A 26,350-nucleotide genomic window follows, 5' to 3' on the forward strand; every position below is an offset into this window, starting at 1 on the left:
CCCCTCTGAATCGCCAGACTAATTCTCTGAATTGGGTCGTGTACTAAGTAGGTTCAAGATAAATTATGATGTTCTGTTTACTAAATAAAGACTCATCTAAAACTAACGAAAAACATTTTCTTTTTTCTATTTAACTTATTTATGAATTTTAAATAAGAAAAACGTAATAATAAGTCCGACATTTTATCACGTTTTTCTATGACGTCACAGTGTGCTTTTTCATACAAATTCTATAGTAATTACGTGTTTTGACGTTTAGTAAAAAGTTACTGATTTGACTAGTTGGAAACTAGCCTATTATTTGAATTTGAAAAAGGAACTTACCTTCAAAGTTAAAGATAGTACGAGTATAAACAACGTCAGGAGCCTTTGCAAGTTGTCAGACATGACGAAGAGTGTTACAAGTCCTGCGACCGCCACTACATAGAAAAGTGTGGAATTATAACCAATTTTCTCACTACCTTGATATCAGTAACAAGTAACGACCAATTAGAACTACTAGATTGATTTTTTTTTGTAGCTAAACTAAGCCACGATAAAAGGAAATAGCTTTAATATTAAGACTAGTTTTTAATAAATGAAATAACTGGTTCTCCAAGTTTGGAGACCCCTATACAACTCCTGTAATCTATTTAGAATATAAGCACATTGGTGCTAATTCCTGTAGACATTTTTTTTATTTTAAGTTATATCAGTCATGTTCTCATCCGCCGAAAACGAAAGGGACGGATAATCGACAAGCATAAAATTTATGGAACACTCGTCAATTTTAAACAAATTGTGTGCGTCAAGCTAGCGGCCTCAAAAAAAAATGGGCACGAAAAAATAATTTGACCATACCAAAAAATAGTACTCTTATTGAAAAAAATAGTACCTGTTGTAAAAAAATTAGTACCATCACGGTTCTGGATTTATAGCCATGTTTTATTGCACTTGCTAGCTTGACGGTGAGCGAAATTTGGCGAGAGTTAACGACAAGGTCTTTCGCTTTGATTTAAACGCCAAAAAATAGTATCGAAATAGTACTCACCCCCTGCAAAATACCGAAAGTAGTACTTCAACGGTTCCAAAGTTATAAAGGCAGTTCTTTGATCCCGCTAGCTTGACGTTTTGAAAATACCTATTATCTGGGGAACGCTTGCATACTTCAGTATGTAACTAATGTCAATAAACTCGTATGAAATAGTACTCCCTACCATCATAATTTTGATCCGATTCTCTTTGTAGAAATGTTAAAAAATCATCATAACCTATGCCATACATTTGTTGTTGATACAGTCACGTAGACAATTACATAACCTCACAATTTATTCGTAACTATTGCCATTTTGAAGGTCTACCCTACCATTTCTTTGCACTTCAGTGCTGCTATTACAAAAAAATCCTATTGCATACACCCATATGCACTAATTTTAATAGAAAATGGCTGCATGGGTCTAGTTCTTATCGAAAACAATCTGTGATTTTAATACATCATAATACATTTTTAATCTGCTGTTTTATTTTATAATTTATACCTTCATGTTGAATTTGTTACGGATCGAAGTGTTTGTTAATAAACAATTTGCAGTATTTGTAGAATAACTCAAAGAGTTTCAACAATGATATTACTTTCATCTAACAACCCTGGCACGTCACCAATTTTTACCCAAAAATGGGGAAAAATACTGAAATCTGACAACATTCTTGACCATGTGTAATAATTTTGTTCGCGACTGTACTTGTCTTGATAAATGTATGACATAGGTTATAATGACTTTTTGACATATTTCTACAAAGAGAATCAGGTCCAAATTATGATGGTAGGGAGTACTATTTCATACGAGTTTATTGACATTAGTTACAAACTGAAGTATGCAAGCATTCCCCAGATAATAGGTATTTTCAAAACGTCAAGCTAGCGGGATCAAAGAACTACCTTTATAACTTTGGAACCGTTGAAGTACTACTTTCGGTATTTTGCAGGGGGTGAGTACTATTTCGATACTATTTTTTGGCGTTTAAATCAAAGCGAAAGACCTTGTCGTTAACTCTCGCCAAATTTCGCTCACCGTCAAGCTAGCAAATGCAATAAAACATGGCTATAAATCCAGAACCGTGATGGTACTAATTTTTTTACAACAGGTACTATTTTTTTCAATAAGAGTACTATTTTTTGGTATGGTCAAATTATTTTTTCGTGCCCATTTTTTTTTTGAGGCCGCTAGCTTGACGCACACAACAAATTTTAAGCACAAATCTAAAACAACACTATAAAAAATTTGCATTTGCAACCCGACAGAATTAAGTTGACAACACACGTCAAACGGTTTCCATACCAGCGAGATACCTTTTAGATTCGCCAAGGTTATTCATTCATTTACTCGTTCTTCCTAAAATTAAGTGCTGTCAATCATCCGTCTTTTTCCTTTTCGGTGAATAAGAAAATGACAGGTATAACTTAAAGTAAAATTAGGGGGTGTCTGCAGGAATCGGGGCCATTTTAGTTTTAAGTAAACATATTTGTATTTCTTTTACTTTGTGCAATAAATTTATTATTACTATTATAAAAGTGTATCTATTATATGTGTTATTTTAAGCTGTAAGTATTTAAAATAAATAAATTGTTTATGCAACAATTTTAGCTAAGCACGCACACGTGTGGAGATAATGCCTTCACGCTGCGTCTCTTGAAAGATAGGCAAAGATATGATAAGGAGTTTTTAATAATCTAATTTCATGGATAACAGACTAAAAATATGCATCATCTTTGGTTTTGGGTATAAATTATGACCCTTGCTATTATACTCAGGCACAACAAATCTTCCACCCATTATTATTGTCATAAAAATAAAGAGAAACCATAAGGTAGCAACATAATTCTATACCATATCTGATCCAAATATCAAAAAACAATTATTTTTATATATGCCTCAGCCATTACATTATATTATTGTTTTAAGTTTACGCGGTTATTATCATAATTAAAGCACATAATGGTGCTAATTCCTGTAAATACCATCTAATTTTATTTTAGGTTATATCTGTCATTTTCTTATCCGCCGAAAAGGAAAGGGACGGGTAATCGACAAGCATAAAATTTATGGAACACACGTCAATTTTAAGCACAAATCTAAAACAACCGTCTAAAAATTCGCCCGGGTTATTCATTTATTTACTCATTCTTCCTAAAATTAAGAGCTGTCAATCATCCGTCTCTTTCCTTTTCGGCGGATAAGAAAATGACAGGTATAACTTAAAGTAAAATTAAGAGATGTCTGCAGGAATCGGGGCCATTAACGGGTTCTTACCGCGTTTAAACGGGGATATGAGACTCCCGAACCCCGCGGAAGCGGTAAGAACCCGTTATTATGTGCTTTAATTACATTATATTTTTGAATAACTAAACTACCCGAGTAATGAGAAAGTAGGTATTTATCACGTTAAAGCTGTACAACGCCATCTATTTTTTTTTTTGAAACATAGCTTGGAAAGTCCTTCATTAAATTGCATTATAAGTTGATATTGTATCCTACCACAGCCGTCTCTGCATGGGTTTACGAGTGATAATGACTGAATAATTAATAAACTACGTATTTTCAATTTAAAAAAAATAGATAATTAATTCTCAATAAAACAACAATAACTTCAATCTTATTTACCATTAACGCTACGTCTAAACTTTAGACTACCTACCCTCTTTGCAAAATAAGTTTCATTCCTACTTAGTTCATGTTTTCAAGGTCCCAAAAAGGCGAGAAGATGTAAGGACCCTCTGTTTTGGCATACGATGGCTCTATCCACCCTTATTGCTATCGATCGGGCGTCCCGCGCACTTTGTCGCGCATCCAGACAACCAGTTCGCGAAATCTGTGCCAGGCAGCCATTGTACAACAAAAACCCGAATAAAAATGTTAAAAACCCATAAAAATCAACCTTCGAACTAAAACAACTAAACTCCGTGAATAACAAAAAGTATCACCCAAAAACACCTCCAAATTCGCGGCACAAATATGGTTAAACAAGAGAAAAAGGAAAAAAAAATGGCTGCCAAAAAAACCAGTGGCACAGTAACACAATAATGTAATATCAATTTATAAATAGTGTAGTGTAAAGAAGTCTTCCAAATTAGTAATAAAGTTAGATAAATTACGTGTATTTTAGATCTTAAAGTTATTAAAAATCAACGTCTTCCCGTTACGTCAATTTTAAGGCATAGTTAACGATATAAAATTTAAATAAAACTATTATTAAAAAAATATTTGACAATAATAGTTTTTAAAAGCGCGGGCAAAGTAGCCAGAGATAAAAAAAAGTTATTTTGAAAATCGATAAAATTAAAAACGATTATTTTTCAACTGACGCAAAGTTTGAGATTTATAGAGGCAGTTAGTAATAAAAAGTCAGGATGCATCATTTAAGTCGGTTCAAGATTCCTCCGTTGAAGAATGCGCTGGACGTGGCCATGCAGACGGTCAGGCAACAGATGCCTGACAAGCCAGGGCCGCCACCTCGCCCGCCCCAGAACGTTAGATTCGCTAACTTGGGTAAGCAAAGCAAAGGATCTTAATTTAGTCATAGCATAGGGTTTATCTTTATCTATTCGACGGTTATCATAATTGCGTTCCTCTTTCGCTACTTCAACAGACTATCAAGCAATAAAGAGGGACTTTCTACGTTCCTTAAAAACAATAAAGATTTTTCTTCGTTTAACCTAATTTCATAGATAACAGACATATGCATCTTTTATCCTTGTTTATGGGTACAAATGATGACCCTTTTCATGACACCCAGGCACAATTACTTCTTCCACCCATTATTATTCTGTTCAAAATAAAGAAGCAATACGTATATAGGTAGCAACGTAATTCTATACATAACGTGATCCAGATATCAAGCAACAATTTTATGTATGCTTCTGCCATTGCATTGTATTTTTGAACAATTATGTCCCCGAAAACGTGTTTAGCCATTGAAGGCACGTTAAGCCATTGGTCCCGGCTGTATTAGCAGTCGTTAATAACCACCAATCCACACTGGGCCCGCGTGGTGGTTTAAGGCCGATCTCCATCCATAGGGAAGGCCCGTGCCCCAGCAGTGGCGACGTTAATGGGCTGGTGATGATGATGTACCCGAGTAATGAGAAAAGTTAAATCTCGACAGCGCCATCTATATTATTTTTGGTCAATGTAGTCTGGAAAGTCCCTCATTGTTTAGTTCTTTTTACAGCTTGATATACACACAACCAAGAGCGGGTTCTGACCACGCATCCCAGCATGCCATCCCGGGCAATACTTAATATAGAGTATAGTACAGCCATGTACCCGCTTTAGAACCCTGTCGCACTATCATATTTGACATTTAATGAAACTTACGGTTTAATTTGTCAAAAACTTAATGTGACATGGTATCAAACATATTAGTAGATACTTGTGACGGTACAAATGCAATAGAGGTATAGAGCATACTCTACCACGCTGCTCCACTACGGGTTGGTAGAGGTGTTTTTTTTTTACGGCTAATAGCCGGGACCAAAGAGTTACTTTTTCGGACTTTCGCGGAATCAGGTGATTCAAACAAAGGACAATCTCACAAAGTGATTTCTACAATGACCCAATTGGGAAAATCGAACCTGGACCTCCAGATCGTGAACCTAACGCTCCCACATATATTGTAGAAGACCCCATTGGGGTTCAAACCTGGACCTCCAGACCACATATAGAAGTGAAATAACAAAAATCATCTATCAAACTCACAGAGAATATGGGTGAGAGCTGCGAGCTGTCGACGATGAATGAATCAACCTCCCCGACCTACCAGTCGACCAACCCGACCAACCCGTTCCTGAGCGGACAACTGCAGGCCGAAGACTCTTTCACTAGCTATCAGAACACCTATCCTCAGCAAGATGGCGCGGCACCGAGGTTGGTATTATTATTTTTCTTATACTTGGGGGGGGGGGATACTTCCTAAAGTAATTATGACATCGTTGTTACATGGAAAGCCTAGGTATGCCTAAGGCCTTTAGCTGATCAACAATCTTCTTCTTATCGTGTGGATTATGAAGTGGAATACCAGCCTCATCAACCCTGGTGTCAGGGTTATGATTGAGCCGCCAAAGGCCCCTGACATGGCTCATGTAACGATTACCCACTTACATCAGTAAACAGTAACTTTAATGTGCGTTCCGAAGCAGCATCTCACTTTTGGACAATCAGGTGATCAGCCTGTAATGTCCTAACCAAACTAGGGATCACAAAGAGAATGATTTTTGTGACATGTCCCCACTGGGATTCGAACCCGGAGCTTCCGAATCGTGACGGCCTCTGTGGTCCAGTGGATGAGCGTTGGACTCACGATCAACATTGACTCGCCAAAAAGCAATTCATCAGAAAAAGCAATATTGCTCTTTGACATTTGCGCTTATAAAAAACCTGCGCGAAGTCAACAAATGTCAAACAGCAGTATTGCTTTTTTAGATGAATCGCTTCAATTTGGCCTTTTGGTACCCCAAAATCAAGCTTAGAAGTGCGAGTCATTTTTGATCCGCCAAAGGCCTTATGTAACAACAATGCAATAATTACTTCACTAAGTTCCTTTATTTACCTTCTTTAACCGACTTGAAAAAAGGAGGTTTTGTGTTCTTGTCGAAAGATTTGCTTTTATAAAAAATATAACTTACTTAAGCTAAAATAACACAAAGCCTTTTAAATCTCACTTTGAAAGTAAATAGAATTCAAAAAGTACATATAATTGAGATTGAAAATTGTAATGTTTAAAAATTTTAAGAATTTAATGAAGAGATGATGGTGAAGATGAAAAGAAGAAGAATGGATGTATGAAATAAGAAATAAGCAAATGGGTTTACTCGAATTTATTAATTACTAAGAAAACCAAAGTTACACAAAAATATAAATAGGTATTTGGAACTTTTAAATCCTAAGGGTACATTCCAGGTATTCAAGGCCACTGGTCATTCGTTAAGCATTATTTAAAAAAAATAAGAAAGGTATTATAAAAACCTCCCTAGCTCGTTTGCCCTCGGCGGCAGGAAGGAAGCCGAGCCGACTAGGAGCAGCTACCAATAAGCTGTAGCAGAACAGCTGTACAAAACACCCGTCATAGAACAGAACAGCCTTCGTAAAACAGCCGTCACAAAACACCTTCGCAAAACAGCCATCTCAAAACAGCCACCCCAAAACAGCCACCCCAAAACAGCCACCCCAAAACAGCCACCCCAAAACACCTCCTGTCGGAGGTCGAGAAGCCACGTATGCGGCCAACGTACGATGACGTCGATGCCACGACGCTGGGACAAAATGGCGGAGCAACGTGTCCACGCCACGGACACCAAACCACACCAGAATAAAAATTTACGAAGATTTGGCGGCGCGTGCGACGGAGTTGCGGGCCACCGGCCACACGCTTATAAACCGCCCGAAATTCTCACTAAAAAATCGAAGGTGTGGACACACCCGCTCGGCGGAGCGCTGTCTGGGGAATGCGGCAGCTCGCAGGCGCAGGACTATATAAATCGCCCAATTCAACGCCTACGTCACGGACAAAGCTAGTACAACCTCAATCGTCCGTTAGATGACGCCGCCGTCGCACACCCAAAATGCAACTTATTAACAAATCCAAGGACAGGAGACTGACTGAAAATTCCCGATGTGTATTAAATATTGACACCAACATTCTTCAGCGGCTACTTGAAAGGGACTCCAAGATATAGCCTTCCGTATAATATCGGCACACGCCATCTTCCGGCTACTGGTGGAAAGTCGCCGACTGCGGAGCCCAACGATAGCAAGTCGATGCTCCCGGACCTTACATCGAACAAGGCGAGATGGCGCTGTGTTCAATACTACACAAAAAAGCTATAAAACGGATCCCCTGTAACTAATCCGGAGGCTGAAAGAAACGGCACTACAAAATGGGTGTTCCGCAGGGATCGATATTAGGTCCTTTTCTCTTCTTTTATGATCTTGATGATGTAGGTAATTTTTAGTAGAATAAAGCATAATTATAATTATCATCACAATAAAATTAACTGTTGGTGAACTAGTCAGCCATTATTATTGTTATTGATTTTTCTAGAACCCAAAGCATGCAGAGCGTGGACTTCTACGCGTCCTCGGAAGAAGGTGGCTTCGAAGAAGGCGGCTGCAAGCCTGGACACAAGATCAACGAGTTCCAAGCCGCTTGGAACGTTACCAATGCTATCCAGGTAAGACAGAAGACGAGAGAATAATAAGAAAATAAATGTATTGCCAGTAACAGTTTACATTTTTATCTAAGAACTAATGAATGCGATCCACTACATGTCCTGAACTGGCTTGCTAACGCTGCTAGCAATTCATTGCCTTGTAAATTTATTTGTAATAGGAGGACGTTTCCTCCATAAAAGTCTACTAAGTCTGTCTACGTAGACATGCCGGGTTCATAAGCAACTGAACACATTCTGTTTTTTCTATACTCCCTGTTCAGGAAAGAAACAATTTAACACATTCTTTTCTCCAGGGTATGTTCGTGGTATCACTGCCTTTCGCAGTACTCCAGGGAGGCTACTGGGCTATCGCCGCCATGATCGGCATCGCCCACATCTGCTGCTACACCGGCAAGATCCTCGTCGAGTGCCTCTACGAAGACGATCCCGTGTCAGGTCAGCGTGTCAGGGTCCGCGACTCCTACGTCTCCATCGCCAAGGAATGCTTCGGCAGAAAATACGGCGCAAGAATCGTCAACCTCGCTCAGATCATCGAGCTCTTAATGACTTGCATTCTTTACGTCGTCGTCTGCGGAGACCTCATGATTGGCACCTTCCCCGACGGCAGCATCGACACACGGTCCTGGATGATGCTCATAGGAATATTCCTCCTCCCGCTAGCCTTCCTCAAGTCCCTCAAAAGCGTCAGCATGCTCTCCTTCTGGTGTACCATGAGCCATCTCATCATCAACGCCATAGTCCTCGGCTACTGCATCCTGAACATCGGCGATTGGGGCTGGTCTAAAGTCAAGTGGAGCTTGGACTTCGAAAACTTTCCCATCAGTTTAGGTGTCATCGTGTTCTCTTATACGTCGCAAATATTTCTGCCGACACTTGAAGGTAACATGGAAGATAGGTCAAAGTTTGAATGGATGCTGGATTGGTCTCACATCGCCGCCGCCGCGTTCAAGGCCACTTTTGGTTACTTGTGCTTCTTGACCTTCCAAAACGACACTCAGCAGGTGATCACCAACAACCTCCGCTCCTCTGGGTTCAAAGGTCTGGTCAACTTCTTCTTGGTCGTCAAAGCGGTGCTGAGTTATCCCTTACCATATTACGCTGCCTGTGATCTTCTAGAACGTGCTCTCTTCCGAGGTAAACCCAAGACGTTATTCCCGGTAATCTACGCTTTAGATGGTGAGTTGAAAGTTTGGGGTCTCGCGTGGAGACTTGGAGTGATAATGTTCACTATTCTGATGGCGATTTTTATTCCCCACTTTGCTATTCTCATGGGCTTCATAGGAAGCTTTACTGGCACCATGCTGAGTTTTATATGGCCCGCGTATTTCCACTTGAAGCTGAAGGGACCGCAGCTTGAGAGCACTACTATTGCTTACGACTACTTTATCATAGGTCTTGGGGTCCTCTTTGGCATCATCGGGATGTACGACTCCGGTTCAGCTCTAATAAAGGCGTTCAAAATAGGGCTGCCGTTCTAAATTAGTAGTGCTAGAAAAATTGTTGAACTATTTTTAGATTCATGCGTACTCCATTATGTTTGCCGTGGCACTCGCGGTTCGAAATGTTATGCACGTAAAATAGTCGGATACGATTGGTAAATTTTGTAACTTAGACCTGTTTAGCGTAAGAACTATAATCGTGTTTTGTTATAAAAAGATTATAAATGGTTCATAGCTTGAAACGTGTCTTCCATATGTTCCAATGTTCGATAAAATATTATAAGAGAATAACTATAGTTATATAAAATCGTAATATGTATTCGTTTACAAGAAAAAAATATCATTTTTACCAAAATATTGGCTGCAGGAATGCAATTCGTTTGTCAGTAGAATTTTACGTAGGTTACCCATATTTAAAAAAAAACAAATGTCTTCCAAACAAAACATTTTGAGAAGAAATTTAATTATATACTTATTATATAACAACGAAGTCTTCCACTACTATACATAAACAAAAGATAAATATATATATTATATGAATTTGTTTATACAATCGTAATATACACTAAAGTGAAAAAACAATAAAATAAATATAATACTTACTTATGTATTAATGTAACTGGCTGACAATAAAAATAACAAGGATGTTTCGCTACATCAAAAAATATGAGGCTTGAAATTGGTTAGAAAGTACTTAATACTAAGTACTTATTTTCTAAAACTTTTATAGAGGTCGCTTTTAACAAATTAAATTACAAAGTATTTGAAGATTCTAAGCGAGAGTCAAACAAAAACTAACTACAATAGAATCATTATCTCTGAAGACCAAATTGGTTAAAAAAATATACTGCGTGAATAAACCAAGATACATAAATAAGTAAGTACCTGCAGAAAAAATGGCTCTCCTAAACACAAATCTTCGAGTAAGAGTTAAAAAATAAAAGTATACGGACTTATAGGTAAACTTTATTTGAAAAACTTGTGCCAAAGTAACTTATTTAAAAACTTATTTTACTAATAATTTACGCAACCAAATCGAAGATTTTTGAGGGAGATGAGAGGGGATGTATAATAAAACCAAAGAGAATACAATCACTACGTTTAAATAAAATAATTCATATAGAAGAAACCAGCCAGTTATTGTCCAATTCCTCGTGTGGGTATTATAAAAGACCTTCAGATTTCATTTATTTTCGCAAAGTATATTCCTATTTTGAAATCTCACTTACCTTATCAGACAAGCACAAAAAGCGCAAAAGTTTTTATTCTATTGTGCCTATATTTTTCACCAGCTTTAGGCCTCATATTAGATACCAAAATTATTAGAAACATCAGTCTTTAAGCAATGTAATTTGCAGTCTTCCATTCTATACTATAGTTGTTGTTGATTATGTACTACAATACTATTATACATGTTACTTAGATTAGTATAATTATTGAAAAATTGAGCGTGCGTGCATAGTGATTAACTTCGGTGAATGACATTTATGATACATCTTTAATTACTTATAGTGTAAAAATAGATATTCGTTGTATCTCTAGTATAATTGTTTTAAGATATATTATATACATTTTTAGTTAATCAAAACAAATTTACTTTATTGAATTTCGTATAACATAGGTGTTATATTTTAAAGTCGTTATACACACATTTGATTCAATATTCGGGCAAGAATGTAGGTAGGTATCTCGGAACTTGAACAGATATTTCAATTCTGATACTGAGTGATCCAATATTTTTATTTTTCTTTAAAATTTTTCAATAAAGCTTATAAGCGCGACCGTATTAATTAATACGACTATTAAATTAGGTATTGTTCTCAGCATGTTTGAGAGACCTTAAAAACTTTATTTCTGAAATAAAAAAAAACAACCACCACCATAATCGTCACACAAAAGGGGACTCACTTGACGATACTTCAAAAAGTTAAATTAAGCTTTTTTTTGACGTGACTTATTGTAGATTTGCCGCAGATAGCATATAACCACAAGTAATCAAAGACAACTTGCAGCCACTGTTGATACGATGTCGTAAGCTGGATAAAATATGATGAACCTTATGGTGATAAGGGATCAGCCTATCGCCCATAACATTAGTCCATCATGTTGGAGGACACAATCCCTCTGTTGGTTTTTATGACATGCCCGGGAAGACAAGCAGCTGAACGTTTTCTATGTTTTTAATTTGCTCCCAGAACAGCACAGAAGCTTTTTTTTTTTTTTTTTTTGACGTGACTTATTGTAGATTTGCCGCAGATGGCATTAACTACTTGGCCGGACAAATGGGGAGCGCTGAAGGCTCTCACCCGGTACAACGTTTAAGACAACAGGCCTGAGGGTGCCCAGTTGGGCGCGAACCTCGGCTCAGGGCGTCGTCTGAGAGGAAAAATATTTGAAGGAATTAATCGACCCTAGTGGGTCGATAGCGATAAGCGCTGAATGAGGGAAATCGTCGACCACGCCGGCGGGGTCGGTATCGGGGACCTGAAGTGTTTGGTGTCGCGAGCTGATTGGCTGCCTCTATGGCTAGAGTGATCGGGTCGTCGGGATCGTATATTACGTCCTTCGGACGCCGATACTTTTCAGTACCGTCCCTAAGCGGAATGTACTCGGAAGCCGCAACTACCAGGGGATTTGGGTGGTGCGGAGCAGAATCGAAAAAACGTTTGGAAGCTAATTTGAGCCATTGGGCAATGGTTGGCAGACCTAGGTCAATGTGCAGATTTTCATTGCGAAGGAACCACGGAGCTCCCGTGGCTTTCCGCATGAAACGATTTTGTATTACCTGTAGACGGTGAATTTGAGAGGGACTCGCGTGAGCGAAAACTACCCCTGCATAGGTCATGATCGGACGGATGCAAGTCGTGTAGATTTTCACCTTATTCCTAAGGGACAATTTACTTCGCTTGTTAAGGAGACAGTGAAGACGGCCCATTACAAACGCGGCGCGATCGCGCACACGTTTGAAATGGGCCTTGAAAGTAAGACGTCTATCTAAGACTACGCCGAGATATTTGACTTGCTCCTCCCAAGGGATCGGCTTGCCAAACATCGTGATGACTTTAAGTTGACGGCGTGACCGTGGCGTGTTATAATAGCCCTTTGAAAAGTACACCGCTGCACTTTTCTCCGGGTTTACCTCGATTCTCCATTTGCGAAACCACTTGCCCAAGGCATTGGCCGCGCGTTGGAGGATTCCGGTCATCATAACTCGACCACGACACGAAGAATAGATGGCTGTATCATCCGCAAATAAAGCTAATTCGGTATTAGGGGATTTGGGAATGTCACTAGTATATAATGAAAATAGTAAAGGGGAGAGGACGGAGCCTTGTGGGACTCCGGCATGTATCGGGTGCGGTGACGAGAGCGTCCCCTCCACGCGGTAGCGAAAGGTTCGATTTGAGAGGAAGTCTCGTATGATGTGCACGAGACGGTCTGGCACTCCCAGTGAATAAAGCTTGTAGATCAAGCCGTTGTGCCAGACTTTGTCGAACGCTTTCGCCACATCGAAGAAGAGCGCTCCCGTAGCGACAGGTTTTTTTAAGTTTAATTTACTAGATATATGTTCAACAATACGGTGCACTTGTTGAACGCAGGAGTGTTTGGTTCTAAAACCAAACTGCTCTGGTGGAATAAGACTATTGGATTCGGCGTAGTCCCGTAATCTAGCAAATATGAGCCGCTCATAAACCTTCCCCATGGAATTGAGGAGACTTATGGGGCGGTAACTCGAAGGTTCGTTTTTAGGTTTCCCAGGCTTTGGTATACCAATTACAATTGCTTCTTTCCACTGCTGTGGAAAGACGCAGTTGCTCAAGGCGACGTTGAATATTGCCGTTAGTAAGCAGATGAGGGGAGCACCGAAGTTTTTAAGGACACGATTCGTGATACCGTCTGAGCCAGGGGCTTTTCGGGTATGAAATCTTTTGATAATACCTAGTACCTCTTCCTCAGTTACCTGTGGAAGAGGAGGATCGGTGGGAGGTACAGAAGCCCTACGCTGAACTTCACAGTTCACCGTCGAGAGGTGCCTACGATCGATAAGCACAGAAGCAAAAGCAGCCATAAGGCGAGGAAATATGTAAAATTTAATAGATTGCGGGTGAAATCTATAAATACAATTAAAGTTTCTGAACTGATTACATGCTGTATAGATATTATTATGTAGGTAAATTCAAAAATTGTTTATTCGGACAACATAACGAAACAAAGTTAGTAACAAAAACTTACATACTAAATAAATGAGCCGAATCAAATATGTGTATAGCGACCTTTATTACGTTTTAGGTGTTGTAACAGATAATTATACTTTATATGGAATTGTTTAATATACAATTATATAAATTATACATCTCCAAATGATATCCTTATATTCTTTACAATTATATAAATAATGCTTCCAAATAGGGGCTTCCAAAAGCTGTTTTGTAAATTAATGGAACGTTAAGACTTATGCTAGGGCTAAAAGAAACAGGTAATAGAGCCTAATAAAATAATAGTCAATTATTTATTGGCGAAACACTAGCTCGAATATTTTTCGTTTACAGCTTATTTAAAAAAGAATAGACATGTTTTAATGTTTACAGAGCATACCCAAAAATCTAAATGTAATCAGACGAAACATTTAAGTACCTATCTAAAACAATTTTAAAAATAACCGTTGCGTTCGTCGCGCCACCTTTTTTTTTTAATATATTGTTTATTAATGGTGCTCCCACACTGCCGTTAGAAAATGTTTAATAACGTTAGTAAACATTTGTTAGCAAACATTTAATCACAAGTGTTAAAATAAATTTTCATGTTAGAAAATATTTAGTAATGTTAGTAAAAAAAAATGAGCAAATAAATAAATATTTTTTTTATGAGCAAATCTTCTTCCATTTTCGTGTAGACGTCCTCGGCCCTCAGAAGGCGAAACCAAACTGCGAGCCAATACTAGATGTTATAAAATGTTTAAACATTTTCCATCAATTTAACATGTAACAGTTTCTAACAAAATGCAACAATTGTTAACATTTGTTAGTAAATGTTTTGGTGTTATAAAATGTTTACAAACATTTTCTAACGGCAAGTGTGGGAGCACCTTAAGGACTTTCCAGGCTACGTTCACCAAAAACAATATAGATGGCGTTGTGCAGTTTAAACGTGATAATTACCTATTTTCTCATTACTCGGGTACATAATTATTCCAAAATAGAATGTAATTTCAGAATCAGAAGGATATATAAAAATAATTGTTGCTTGATATTTGAATCACATTATGTATAGAATTATGTTGCTACCTATATTGCTTCTCTTTATTTTCAGAATAATAATGGGTGGAAGATGTAATTGTGCCTGGGTGTAATAAAAAGGGACATCATTTTATATACAAAAACAAAGATAAAAGATGCAATGTCTGTTATCTATGAAATTAGAAGGACGGCGAAAATCCTGCACAGCGCCATCTGTATTGTATTTGAGAAACGTAGCCTGAAATGTCTCTTAATGTTTAAGAAGAAGATAGCTTAAGTTTAGGATTTGTTTGTGTACACACACTCATTTGTACTGAGTCATTCATCGGGGGTGGCATTATCCTCTCCATTCCCGACGACCCGATTACTCTAGCCATAGAGGCAGCCAATCAGCTCGCGACACCAAACACTTCAGAACCCCGATACCGACCCCGCCGGCGTGGTCGACGATTTCCCTCATTCAGTGGTTATCGCTATCGACCCACTAGGGTCGATTAATCCTTTCAATATTCTTCCTCTCAGACGACGCTCTAGGCCGAGGTTCGCGCCCAACTGGGCACCCTCAGGCCTGTTGTCTTAAACGTTGTACCGGGTGAGAGCCTTCAGCGCTCCCCATTTGTCCGGCCAAGTAGTTAATGCCATCTGCGGCAAATCTACAAGTCACGTCAAAAAAAAAAAAGGTGGCATTATCAGTCGCTGATAAAACCCTCTGTAATATTAAAAAGATAAAAATGGTTGGATGTAGGTAACTACTAATTTACCCCATCGTTATTACTTAATGTGTTTTTACTTTTTTTTATATTAAATTACGTCTAATACATCTGGTTAAGTTCATTAGTGTTCTAAATCATTCATTTATTTATAAATAAGGATAGATTCAAGCGAGTCATTCCCGACACAAGTCTTTTTAGTACTTAATGGGAAGACTCATTCACAATTTGTTATGTTGATTTGGAAAATAAACTATTTTTTTTTTATGTGATTAAAAACATCTTTTTCTTTTAGCCCTAGCTCCTAGAGACATACAAATAAATAGTTTACTTTCCGTTACGCTTAAATATTCGATATTTAGAAATGTATCCAAGTGCAATAATGTTGTATAAATATTAATATAAATACCTACATGTATTGTGATCAAACCGACAGTTCTAGGTGTGTATTTTAAATAACATAAAATGTTATTCGAAATGTTTGTTTTATTTATTCCCTTCCATCATCGTCATAAGCCACAACATCATGACGATACGATAGATGATGATAACACTGGTTGTGTACAGTCATGAGCAATATCATGTACCCACTTTAGAACCCTGTCGCACTATCATATTTGACATTTAATGAGACTTACGGTTTAATTTGTCAAAAAAGTGAATATGACATGGTTTCAAAGTGTATATACATATTAGTACTCGTGACCCGTCACTAGGGAATGAAATCCCGACTATGAGATGTCTCTCTTTATTTAAGACCTGCGCTATTGTCGGTGGAGTAATCGCCATTCCTCTCTTCTTCCCGCCAAATCCTTCACCTCCTAATACGACACGACCTAGGGGGTTAAAATAGCCACATCGAAGCTATTCATCTAAGAAAGCAGTATTGCTATTTGACATTTGATGGATGACGGGATTGGACATATCAATCCCGCGAGATCCCAATTTTTTCGGGATCCTACCCCTTCGACGATACAATCGCGATTCTATGTTGTTTTGTAATGACTGTAGAGTTACTATGAATCATCTAAGATTATCCCGATGAAAACAAGTACAAACTCATGCTAGGTAAGTCCTTCGAAACACTCTCTAACCCAACATCTACCACATAAATATTTACATAGCACACGTGGAAACAAAAAAAAATAACAAGTTAATTAATTATATTTTATTCGACAATATAACAAATATTTTTCCCGCGAAATAAAAAAGAACGAAGTTAATTGGCAATTAAAAATAACAGCGCACGCGCGCGCCATCTTCCACGGCCGCCATGCTGGTAAGATGGACGCTCGCATTAGCGCATGCGTATTGCTGGCTATATGTTTGTCCTGGGTACAGATAACGGTACGTACAAATTACAATACTGTTTTTTAAAGCGTTTTGGCCTGCTTGCGAAGAACTTATGGACTAGGTATCCCATATTGACCTTCTAAGGCCGATACGACAGTTTACCAATGGGGGTTTTAAAACAACATTCGATCTTACCACTTTAAAATAGCTTAGCTAGAATGCCAGCTCTAAGAGTACACACACACATCCGAGAGCATACATTTTCCTGATGATTTACCTAACACATACATAACACAAACAGCTTATTTACGTCCCACTGCTGGGCACAGACCTCCCCTCAATCAACCGGAGGGGGTATAGAGCATACTCCACCACGCTGCTCCACTGCGGGTTGGCGGAGGGTTTTACCCGTGATCAACGGCTTAACGAGCACGGAATCATCTTCACTGTTTTTGGAGGTCTGAGAATCATCATCATCTCCCTAGCATTATCCCGTTTTTCCCAGGGTCCGCTTGGATAACCTGAAGATTTGACAGGTCCGGTTTTTTACAGAAGCGACTGTCTGTCTAACCTTCCAACCCGCGAAGGGAAAACCAGCCTAATACAGGTTAGGTCATATACCTCCGAAAATCCTCCTTCACCGTTGAGCACGTGATCCAAACATGAATTCGAAAACAAATTCGTCAATCCTTGGTTTAGGCCTGTGCTGGATTGGTTCTGGGATCTTGACCATATTAGGCGTAGTTTTCACTATAAAGCAAAGGAAATACGTAAAATCTATAACCTAACCCACCAACGACTTCCCCAGTTTCCTTACAACATCCGGAACCACCCATGTTGCCTGGAGCCCAACGAGAATGTCACCCTGGCGATGATCATCGACGCCTTCGAGATCTACGGCCACGACCCCACCGACAAGCTGGACAACCTGTGGCTGTACCAGAATGAGATGATGCGCATCAAGACCGCTGAGGATCAGGTAGAGGAACTCCTACGCTACGGGGTCTATGACAGACCACAACAACCCTGACGTGAGGTAAAGGCTCTCACATGGACTGATGCAGCAGTATCAAGCCCAGTGTGGTATGGTTTTCTGCAAACCGCAATACAGAACGGTCTCCGTGGTCCAGTCCCAGGTTTAAATCCCGATGGGGACATATCACGAAAATCACCGATCCCTAGTTTGGTTAGGACAATACAGGCTGATCACTTGATTGACCGAAAGTAAGATGAACCGTGCTTCGGAAGGCACTTCAAGCCGTTGGTCCCGGTTACTACTTACTTATGCAAGTTAGTATCTCATGTAACGATTACCTACATGAGCCATGTTAGGGGCCTTTGGCGGTTCAATAGTAACCCCGTCACCAGGTTTGATGGGGTTGGTACTCCACCTCACAACCCATACGATGGAAGAAGACAGCAATACAACCACAAAATCTATGTCGCACACAAATAGGACCCCAAACACCCTTAAGACAACAGGCCTGAGGGTGCCCAGTTGGCTGCGAACGCGAATGGATCGGCTCAGGGCATGGTTTGATAGGATTATTGAAAGAATTATATAGAAAAAAGACCCCAATAGGCCGATACGACAAGCGCTGAATGAGGAAAATCGTCAACCACGGGATCGGTCTCGGGGTCCTGAAGTCGTGAGCCAATTGATCGCTTCTATGACTAGGGTAATCGGGTCGTCAGGCTCGTATTCCTTCGAAGCTAATTCAACAATGAACTTCTATTAATTCGTTTTTTCCAGTACCTAATCAACGAAAGGGTCCACATCGCAACAGACCACCTGGGGCGGTTCATCAAGCTGCACATCCAAGAGTTGAAGGTGCTCCTCATCACCCTGGACGATGTGGTGGACAACATGCTCACCATGTATGAGAACCACAACTCGATAGCTGCTGAGAGGAAAGCGACGTACACCGGCGGGCCTGTGCCTATGGAATTTTATCTTAGTCAAGGTATCATAATACATATAATATAACAACACAACGCATACGAAAAGTCACTGTCATCCAGGTCGAACCCCGGTGCCGGAGTTGGACCAATAAGTTATTTATCTTAAATGCAGTTTCTACTAACACAGTTGGCTCCATGGTATAAGACCCGGGGGGTTAAAATGGCCACATCGAAGCAATTCATCTAAAAAACAATATTGCTATTTGACAACTGCGCATATAAAAGTAAGGGCGCAATGCAATCAAATTTCAAATAGCAATATTGCTTTCTTAGATGTCATACATACATACATAAACTCACGCCCTTAATTCCTAATGGGGTGGGCAGAGCCACAAGTAATCAAAGACAACTTGCAGCCACTGTTGATACGATGTTGTTGTTGTTCTTAGATGAATAGCTTCGATATGGCCATTTTAACCCACCTGGTATGCTCAAAAGTGACAGCTAACATTTCAAGGTTAGGTTAGGTTAGGTTAGTTGCCATTTGCCTACGTTGCCATTTCTTAAAAAAAAAATTACCCACGACCAATGTTTTTATATTTACTTTACAAGGAAATTTTGAACTTTTAGTAAAAGATTTACTTACAGTTTTAATGGTTTTTATGTGTGTGACAAGTAATAGTAATTAAATACATTAGTCAGTAATTCACTTCATTTTCAATAATTAAATTTGCGTCCTTGGCATGTTGGAGATACCAATTTAATGGTATCACAGTGGTAACTCTTACATCATCAATGGGCTAGCAATGGTGGCTTGTCGTAGGATTGAGCGTACCTGGTTTTCTTATACCGTGGTTGGCTCGACCTTTGTAAAAATAGACTGCGATAAGGCTCACCACAAGGCACAACACCTGTCATATTGGTCTAAGAGAAAGCTCGGTGAAGTATGCGTATTTAATTCGTCTTGCGATGGATGTACAGTCAAAGAGCAAAAGTGCAGTCACTGAGCCCAGCGAATTATTTGTAAACAGTGATGAAATTATGAACCATTAGTTGTCATAATTATAAAATTACGTCGTTATAAAAAACGTCGCTATATTACCTAACAGTAACTTTGCGTTCCACTTTTTAGCTTCCAAACGTTTTTTCGATTCTGCTCCGCACCACCCAAATCCCCTGGTAGTTGCGGCTTCCGAGTACATTCCGCTTAGGGACGGTACTGAAAAGTATCGGCGTCCGAAGGACGTAATATACGATCCCGACGACCCGATTACTCTAGCCATAGAGGCAGCCAATCAGCTCGCGACACCAAACACTTCAGGTCCCCGATACCGACCCCGCCGGCGTGGTCGACGATTTCCCTCATTCAGCACTTATCGCTATCGACCCACTAGGGTCGATTAATTCTTTCAAATATTTTTCCTCTCAGACGACGCCCTGAGCCGAGGTTCGGGCCCAACTGGGCACCCTCAGGCCTGTTGTCTTAAACGTTGTACCGGGTGAGAGCCTTCAGCGCTCCCCATTTGTCCGGCCAAGTAGTTAATGCCATCTGCGGCAAATCTACAATAAGTCACGTCAAAAAAAAAAAACGTCCCACTTTTTGAGCGCTGATGTTCAATCTACGGTAGCAGTAAATCTATGATTCTAACGCTAAGATTTCATTCCAGAATACTATTGCGGCAAAAACGTATACATCTTTGTGTCAGAAATATACAGCGACATCTACAACATGGGTAAGGGCGTAGCCCCGTATTGCAAGGACCGGTCCTTCATATTCCTGGGCTTCCTCCACTATCATGACGAGGCCAAGTACTACCTGATGGATGACCCCAGCATCAGCTTCCCGACAGACAACTTCCTGCATGGGTTAGAGTGTCATATCGGCGTTTGTATTTTCAGGTATTTTTTTTCTTCGTCTACTAAGGTCAGTGGGTCTAAAAGTCACGTGGAAGCAATTCATCTAAAAAGCAAAAATGCAAATTGAATTAAAAGTAAGTGCGAAATTCCAACAAATAGCAATATTGCTTTGTTATATGAATTGCTTCAATATACCCTTTTTAACCCCTTTGGTATTTCTCTTATGCATTGTATAGATACATGAACAATAGTTTGTCACGGACGGAATAGTAAAGAAAGAGTTTGGAAGGCTCCAGTGAGCACGAAACGCGCGCCATACACGAGCAAATAGTTCATACTTCAACTTTGCACTCTACTCGTCCGCAAACTTTATGACCCACGGCACTCCGCGATAGTATATCAAAAGGTCGTCTTATGCTTTATAACCATTGACACTTAAATTATTAAATGTCTGTGATGTCTGTCCAACCTTTTTCTCTTATTCCGTGGATAATATGATGAATCGTGTGGTGACAGGCGGACACAATGTCTTTAAAAAGACACTGTCGGTTTTCACGAAATTTTCGGAAGAAGCAGCTGAAATGATTCTGTTTGTTATTCGGTCGCAGTCCCTCTTATATTTCCTTTTAACACCAATTCTTTAAACAGTAGTAGTCTATATCCGTGGTTCAAACCGTCATAGCAAGTCGTAGCATAAAATGAAAGAATTTCGCATAGATAAGAGGAGGACCCGGTGGTGTAACGGTTAACACGCTCGTCCCGGCTTGGCAAGAACTGCGGGTTCAAGTCCCGTCCGTGTCAAAAATTTTTACGGTTTAATTTTCTCTTTACCAGTGAAAGTGTTAACAAAACCCACTGTCTTTCAGATTCCCCTTCAAGAAGACCTTGCAGACAGTGCGGGACATTCCAGCCATGCCGAAGGCGATCGTCAAGTGTGGTCTGGTCATGTACAAGTTGCCTCCATTGACGGCTGCGTCGTGCATCATCACCTCTGGCACCTTCATCCTGGACTTCAATATTCAGGGTCTGCGGTACAGGCACCACGACTTTTTGTTGGTCAGTTCAAAAGTACAACAAATCTCATAGCAACCCCAACCGAGACGATACCGGACTCCGGAGGCGTTCATACATTATGACAGCATCCGTGGTTTAGTGGTTAATGTGTACGACTCACGTTCTGAAGATCCAGGTTTGTTTCCTGGTACAGACAATGTCAACATAACTTTATAACGCTGCACCATATTTGGCTGATCCGTGCTTCGGAAGGCACGTGAAGCCGTTGGTGCCGTTTACTACTTACTGATGAGAGTAAGTAGTCGTTACTTGAGCCATGTCAGGGGCCTTATACATAAGCTCCGGAATATATCCCAATGGAGATGAATTAAGCACCCACACCTCAACGAGCTTTGTGTTAGACCAACGTGATAGGTGGTGAGCCGTATCGCCGTCTGTAATGGTCTAGCCAACAGTGTTAGTGAAAACTGTACTTAAGATAAATTAATAACTCATTGGTGCAAGTCCGGTACCGGAGTTTGAACTGGCACTCCGTTTGAGAAGCAAGCCAGTGTCTTCTTCTTCAGGTGCCTCTCCAACTAGTGGAGGTTGGCCATCAGCTCTGAAAATGTATCCTTATCTCCCGCGAGGCGGAACAGTTCGACCGCACTCGTGATCCCGGTCCACTCCCTAATATTACGCAACCAGAATTTCCTCCTCCGACACACTTTTCTTTATCCTGCGACTTTGCCCATCATTATGAGTTGCAGCAGCTAGTACCTTTCGTGTTTTAGCACATGCTCTAAATATGCAACTTTTCTCTTTTTGACGGTCTGCAAAAGTTCGCGTTTTGCCATTGTACCAGACCACAATGACTTACCAAAAAAACATGACTAAATTAAAATACTTTTCAACAGACGATGCCAAATGGCAACACATACTACACGAAAGAGAAGACCACACCACTAGTCTGTGACCATCACGTCTGCGAATGGAACTACACCAACCATTATGGAGGTAAGAAGACGAAACAAGAAAACACAGACACCAAGTAAAACACAGACACAAAGTAAAACACAGACACCAAGTAAAACACAGACACAAAATAAAACACAGACACAAAGTAAAACACAGACACAAAGTAAAACTCAGACACAAAGAAAAACAGAGACACAAAGTAAAACAGACACCAAGTAAACCACAGACACAAAGAAAAACAGAGACACAAAGTAAAACACAGACACCAAGTAAACCACAGACAGCAAGTAAAACACAGACACAAAGTAAAACACAGACAACAAAGTAAAACACACACAAAGTAAAACACAGACAACAAAGTAAAACACACACAAAGTAAAACACGGACACAAAGTAAAACACAGACACAAAGTAAAACACAGACACCAAGTAAAACACAGACACCAAGTAAAACACAGACACCCAGTAAAACACAGACACAAAGTTAAACACAGACACCAAGTAAAACACAGACACCAAGTAATATTTTTCAATAAGATGCTTACGTTGTTTTCGCTTTATGGTGACGATGTTCAGAACTGCCTCACACAATATCCTTTTATGTTTGAATACAGGCCCGTTCCTGATCCCCGGAGACCCAGGCACGGGCATCGACCTGGTACCGCCGTACATTGAACCCACGCCCAAACCAGACGGCGACGACGATGACAACATTACTGTACCTTGTAAGTTATCCCCTAGGGGGTTAAAAAGGCCACATCGAAGCGATTCATCCAAAAAAAGCAATATTGCTATTTGACAAATGCGTAAATGTCAAATTGCAATATTGCTTTTTTTTAGATGAAGCTTGAACGTGGCCTTTTTAACCACCCGGCCTGTTAGCGAGCGCTATACCTGGCCTATCTTGCGCCTCTGATGCGCTGCGACTGCATGGGTGCGGGATAATTCCCATATCCAAGAGTGACCTCTTGGAACCAGCCTTTCCTAGTCTTTCCATGGGCTGACCCCTGGGGTCAAATTACCATTATCCACGCCATAAACGAGTAATATAAGTTTTACTTGCCCCTTTGGTTAGGTCTTTTTTCTGGGGATCCCTGGACCCAGTTGAGAAGCTCTGCTTTAGAGAACCAGCGACATAAGCTCAGGACTATATTCCAATGGGGTGGCTTATGTTAGTACAGTCATGAGCAATATAATGTACCCACTTTAGGACTCTGCCGCACTAACATATTTGACATTTAGTGAGACTTACAGTTCAATTTGTCAAAAAAGTTAATGTGACATGGTACCAAAGTGTATACATATTAATGCTCGTGACCGTACATCGATCGTAAGATGAACTTAGTACCCAGTACCCCTTACCTCACCTCTTTATCAGTGAAAGTTTGTGATCCCTAGTTTGATTAGGACATTACAGGCTGATCGTTAAGCCGTTGGTCCTGGTTACTACTTACTGATGTAAGTACTGTAGTCGTTACACGAGTCAAGTCAAGGGCCTTTGGCAGCTCAATAGTAACCCTGACACCAGGCTTGATAAGGTTGGTAATCCACCTCACAACCCACACGATAGAACTGAGTATTTTTCTATATGAAAAGTTTTTGTGGAGGAAATAAACTTATACTTTATTGTCAACAGACGTACTGGACGGCTGCCTGTTCATGTATCCTCCTAACTACGGGTCCATAGCTGGGAAGAGTTACATGGATGCCGTGGAGCTGCATGACGACAGGTTCACCTGCAACGCTGCTGGAGGGACTAAGGTAACACCAACAACCTTTTTTTTAACGCGACTTTTCGTAGATTTGGCGCAGACAGCAGATGGCTGGCCTGCTGGCGGAAGCTAGCTTGCAATAAATCAATGTATATACCTATGTGTTCATTTAAATTTACTAAGAAGAGCGGTATCTACCTATTACATACATATATACCAAATAGCTCTCTCTCTCTATTTAAGAGCTGCGCTCTTGTCGGTGGAATAACCGCCATTCCTCTCTTCTTCCCGCCAAAACCTTCACCTCCCGATACGACACGACCTGCACCTTCTCTTTTATTTGTTTCATAAATGTTATCCTAGGTCTACCCCTTCCTCTCTTCCCTTCAATTTTTCCTTCTATAATGTTTGTTATAAATGAATCGTGTCGTATCAGGTGGCCAATCATATTTCCTCTCCGGTTCTCTATAGTCTTCAATATGGTTCTCTTTTCTTCAACTCTTTCCAGCACTTTTTCATTTGACACCATTTCAGTCACCAAATAGCTACAAAACTATAATACATACCTACTTACAAATTGTCATTTTTTTTGACATGACTTATTGTAGATTTGCCGCAGATGGCATTACCTACTTGGCCGGACAAACGGGGAGCGCTAAGCGCTCTCACCCGGTACAACGTTTTAAGATAACAGGCCTGAGGGTGCCTAGTTGGGCGCGAACCTCAGCTCAGGGCGTCGTCTGAGTGGAAAAATATTTGAAAGAATTAATCGACCCTAGTGGGTCGATAGCGATAAGCGCTGATTGAGGGAGAAGGTAACAACCATGCTCCGGACACTTCATACAAAACGCCTCGTTTTACACAATTAAAGCACATAGTAACGGGTTCTTACCGCGTTTAAATGGAGATATGAGACTCCCGATATTTCGACACTGTTGCAAGTGCTATGATCACGGGATGACTGATGAGATTGGAGTGGAGTAGGTAGATCTATAATTTTCTACGGGCAGACATATCGTCGTATCATTTTACAGACACTACACATTGACGTTATCGTACACGCGCATCTGTGTGTGTGACGTCTGACGCCATACGATTGAAGGCTAGGCTGCTTATTTTATTTACCTATTTTCAGGGTCTATACTGGTACCCGCAATGGATGGGCGCCGTGCCTCACCACCCATATCCCTCGTTGGAGGAAGGCAACAAGGGGGTAGGCTTCGACCCCCCGGGACCATACTACCCCCACCAGTACAACGACCGTGAAGAAAATGATGATGATTAGTTTATTGATATTATACTTGTCTTTCGTTTAGTATTACTTGCTTTGTTTTATTTTATCTAAAGTCATACCTACATAACATAACATGGTTTTTTTTATACATGTATCTTGCGATCAGTCCCATTGACTACATGGCATATGAAGACCAGGTATGCTCAATCCTATGACAAGCCGCCATTGCTAGCCCTTGATGACGTAAGTGTTACCATTCAATTGGTATCTCCAACATTCCAAGGACGTAAATTTTATTATTGAAAATTAAGCGAATTACTGACTAATGTATTTAATTACTATTACTTGTCACATATATACTTAAAAGTTTTTAAAACTGTAACTCTTTTACGAAAAGTTCAAAATTTTCTACGAAATGGAATACGTCGTGAGTAATTTATTTTTTACGAAATGGCAACGCAGGGTGAGATGACGTCAGCTGGGCTAACCTTGAAATCCTAGCAGTCAGTTTTAAGCATACCAGCCGGGTCTGCATGACAACCGCGCCGCGCGCGGCGCGAATTATATTGAGCGCTTCGACCAATAAACGACACGAATGCTATCTACGTAGGTGGACGTCAAACGGCTAGTGGTCGAAGGCCTCATTGAATATAATAAGCAGATGAGTTGGGTTTATATGGCATGAAGGACGCTACTCCCAGCGAAGTCAGTCCTTTCTTTGAAGTAGTCATTCGGCCTGACTGTCCTTATCGAAAATGTCTCGTTTCTTTTTTAGACGACGTCTGGTTT

The 26,350-nt window shown here is 40.1% G+C and overlaps 3 protein-coding genes across 4 annotated transcripts in view; all 3 read left to right on the forward strand.

Annotated features, from left to right (window-relative positions):
• Positions 1-26,350, forward strand: part of LOC126376708 (uncharacterized) — a 251,230-nt gene that overhangs the window by 15,614 nt on the left and 209,266 nt on the right. The window lies entirely within an intron of this gene.
• LOC126376557 (vesicular inhibitory amino acid transporter) lies at positions 4,388-9,763 on the forward strand. Its single transcript, XM_050024029.1, has 4 exons — positions 4,388-4,526; positions 5,738-5,903; positions 8,077-8,206; positions 8,500-9,763. The coding sequence occupies exons 1-4, from the start codon at positions 4,388-4,390 to the stop codon at positions 9,682-9,684; spliced, it is 1,620 nt and encodes a 539-aa protein (XP_049879986.1). The 3' UTR covers positions 9,685-9,763.
• LOC126376825 (uncharacterized) lies at positions 16,877-25,612 on the forward strand. The gene is made up of 9 exons (XM_050024373.1): positions 16,877-16,939; positions 17,694-17,864; positions 18,639-18,849; positions 20,455-20,686; positions 21,511-21,700; positions 22,555-22,654; positions 23,230-23,340; positions 24,252-24,376; positions 25,463-25,612. The coding sequence occupies exons 1-9, from the start codon at positions 16,877-16,879 to the stop codon at positions 25,610-25,612; spliced, it is 1,353 nt and encodes a 450-aa protein (XP_049880330.1).

This window comes from Pectinophora gossypiella, chromosome 21 (assembly GCF_024362695.1).
Source record: "Pectinophora gossypiella chromosome 21, ilPecGoss1.1, whole genome shotgun sequence".
Taxonomy (NCBI): Eukaryota; Metazoa; Arthropoda; class Insecta; order Lepidoptera; family Gelechiidae; genus Pectinophora; species Pectinophora gossypiella.

Bases quoted from the DNA above. Each gene is read 5' to 3' on its own strand.
- LOC126376825 (XM_050024373.1), top strand. From the start codon at position 16,877: ATGGACGCTCGCATTAGCGCATGCGTATTGCTGGCTATATGTTTGTCC. The intron at 17,865-18,638 runs GTAGAGGAACTC...CGTTTTTTCCAG, and splicing joins TCAAGACCGCTGAGGATCAG to TACCTAATCAACGAAAGGGT. The intron at 23,341-24,251 runs GTAAGTTATCCC...TATTGTCAACAG, and splicing joins TGACAACATTACTGTACCTT to ACGTACTGGACGGCTGCCTG.
- LOC126376557 (XM_050024029.1), top strand. From the start codon at position 4,388: ATGCATCATTTAAGTCGGTTCAAGATTCCTCCGTTGAAGAATGCGCTG. The intron at 4,527-5,737 runs GTAAGCAAAGCA...TCAAACTCACAG, and splicing joins CGTTAGATTCGCTAACTTGG to AGAATATGGGTGAGAGCTGC. The intron at 5,904-8,076 runs GTTGGTATTATT...TGATTTTTCTAG, and splicing joins CAAGATGGCGCGGCACCGAG to AACCCAAAGCATGCAGAGCG.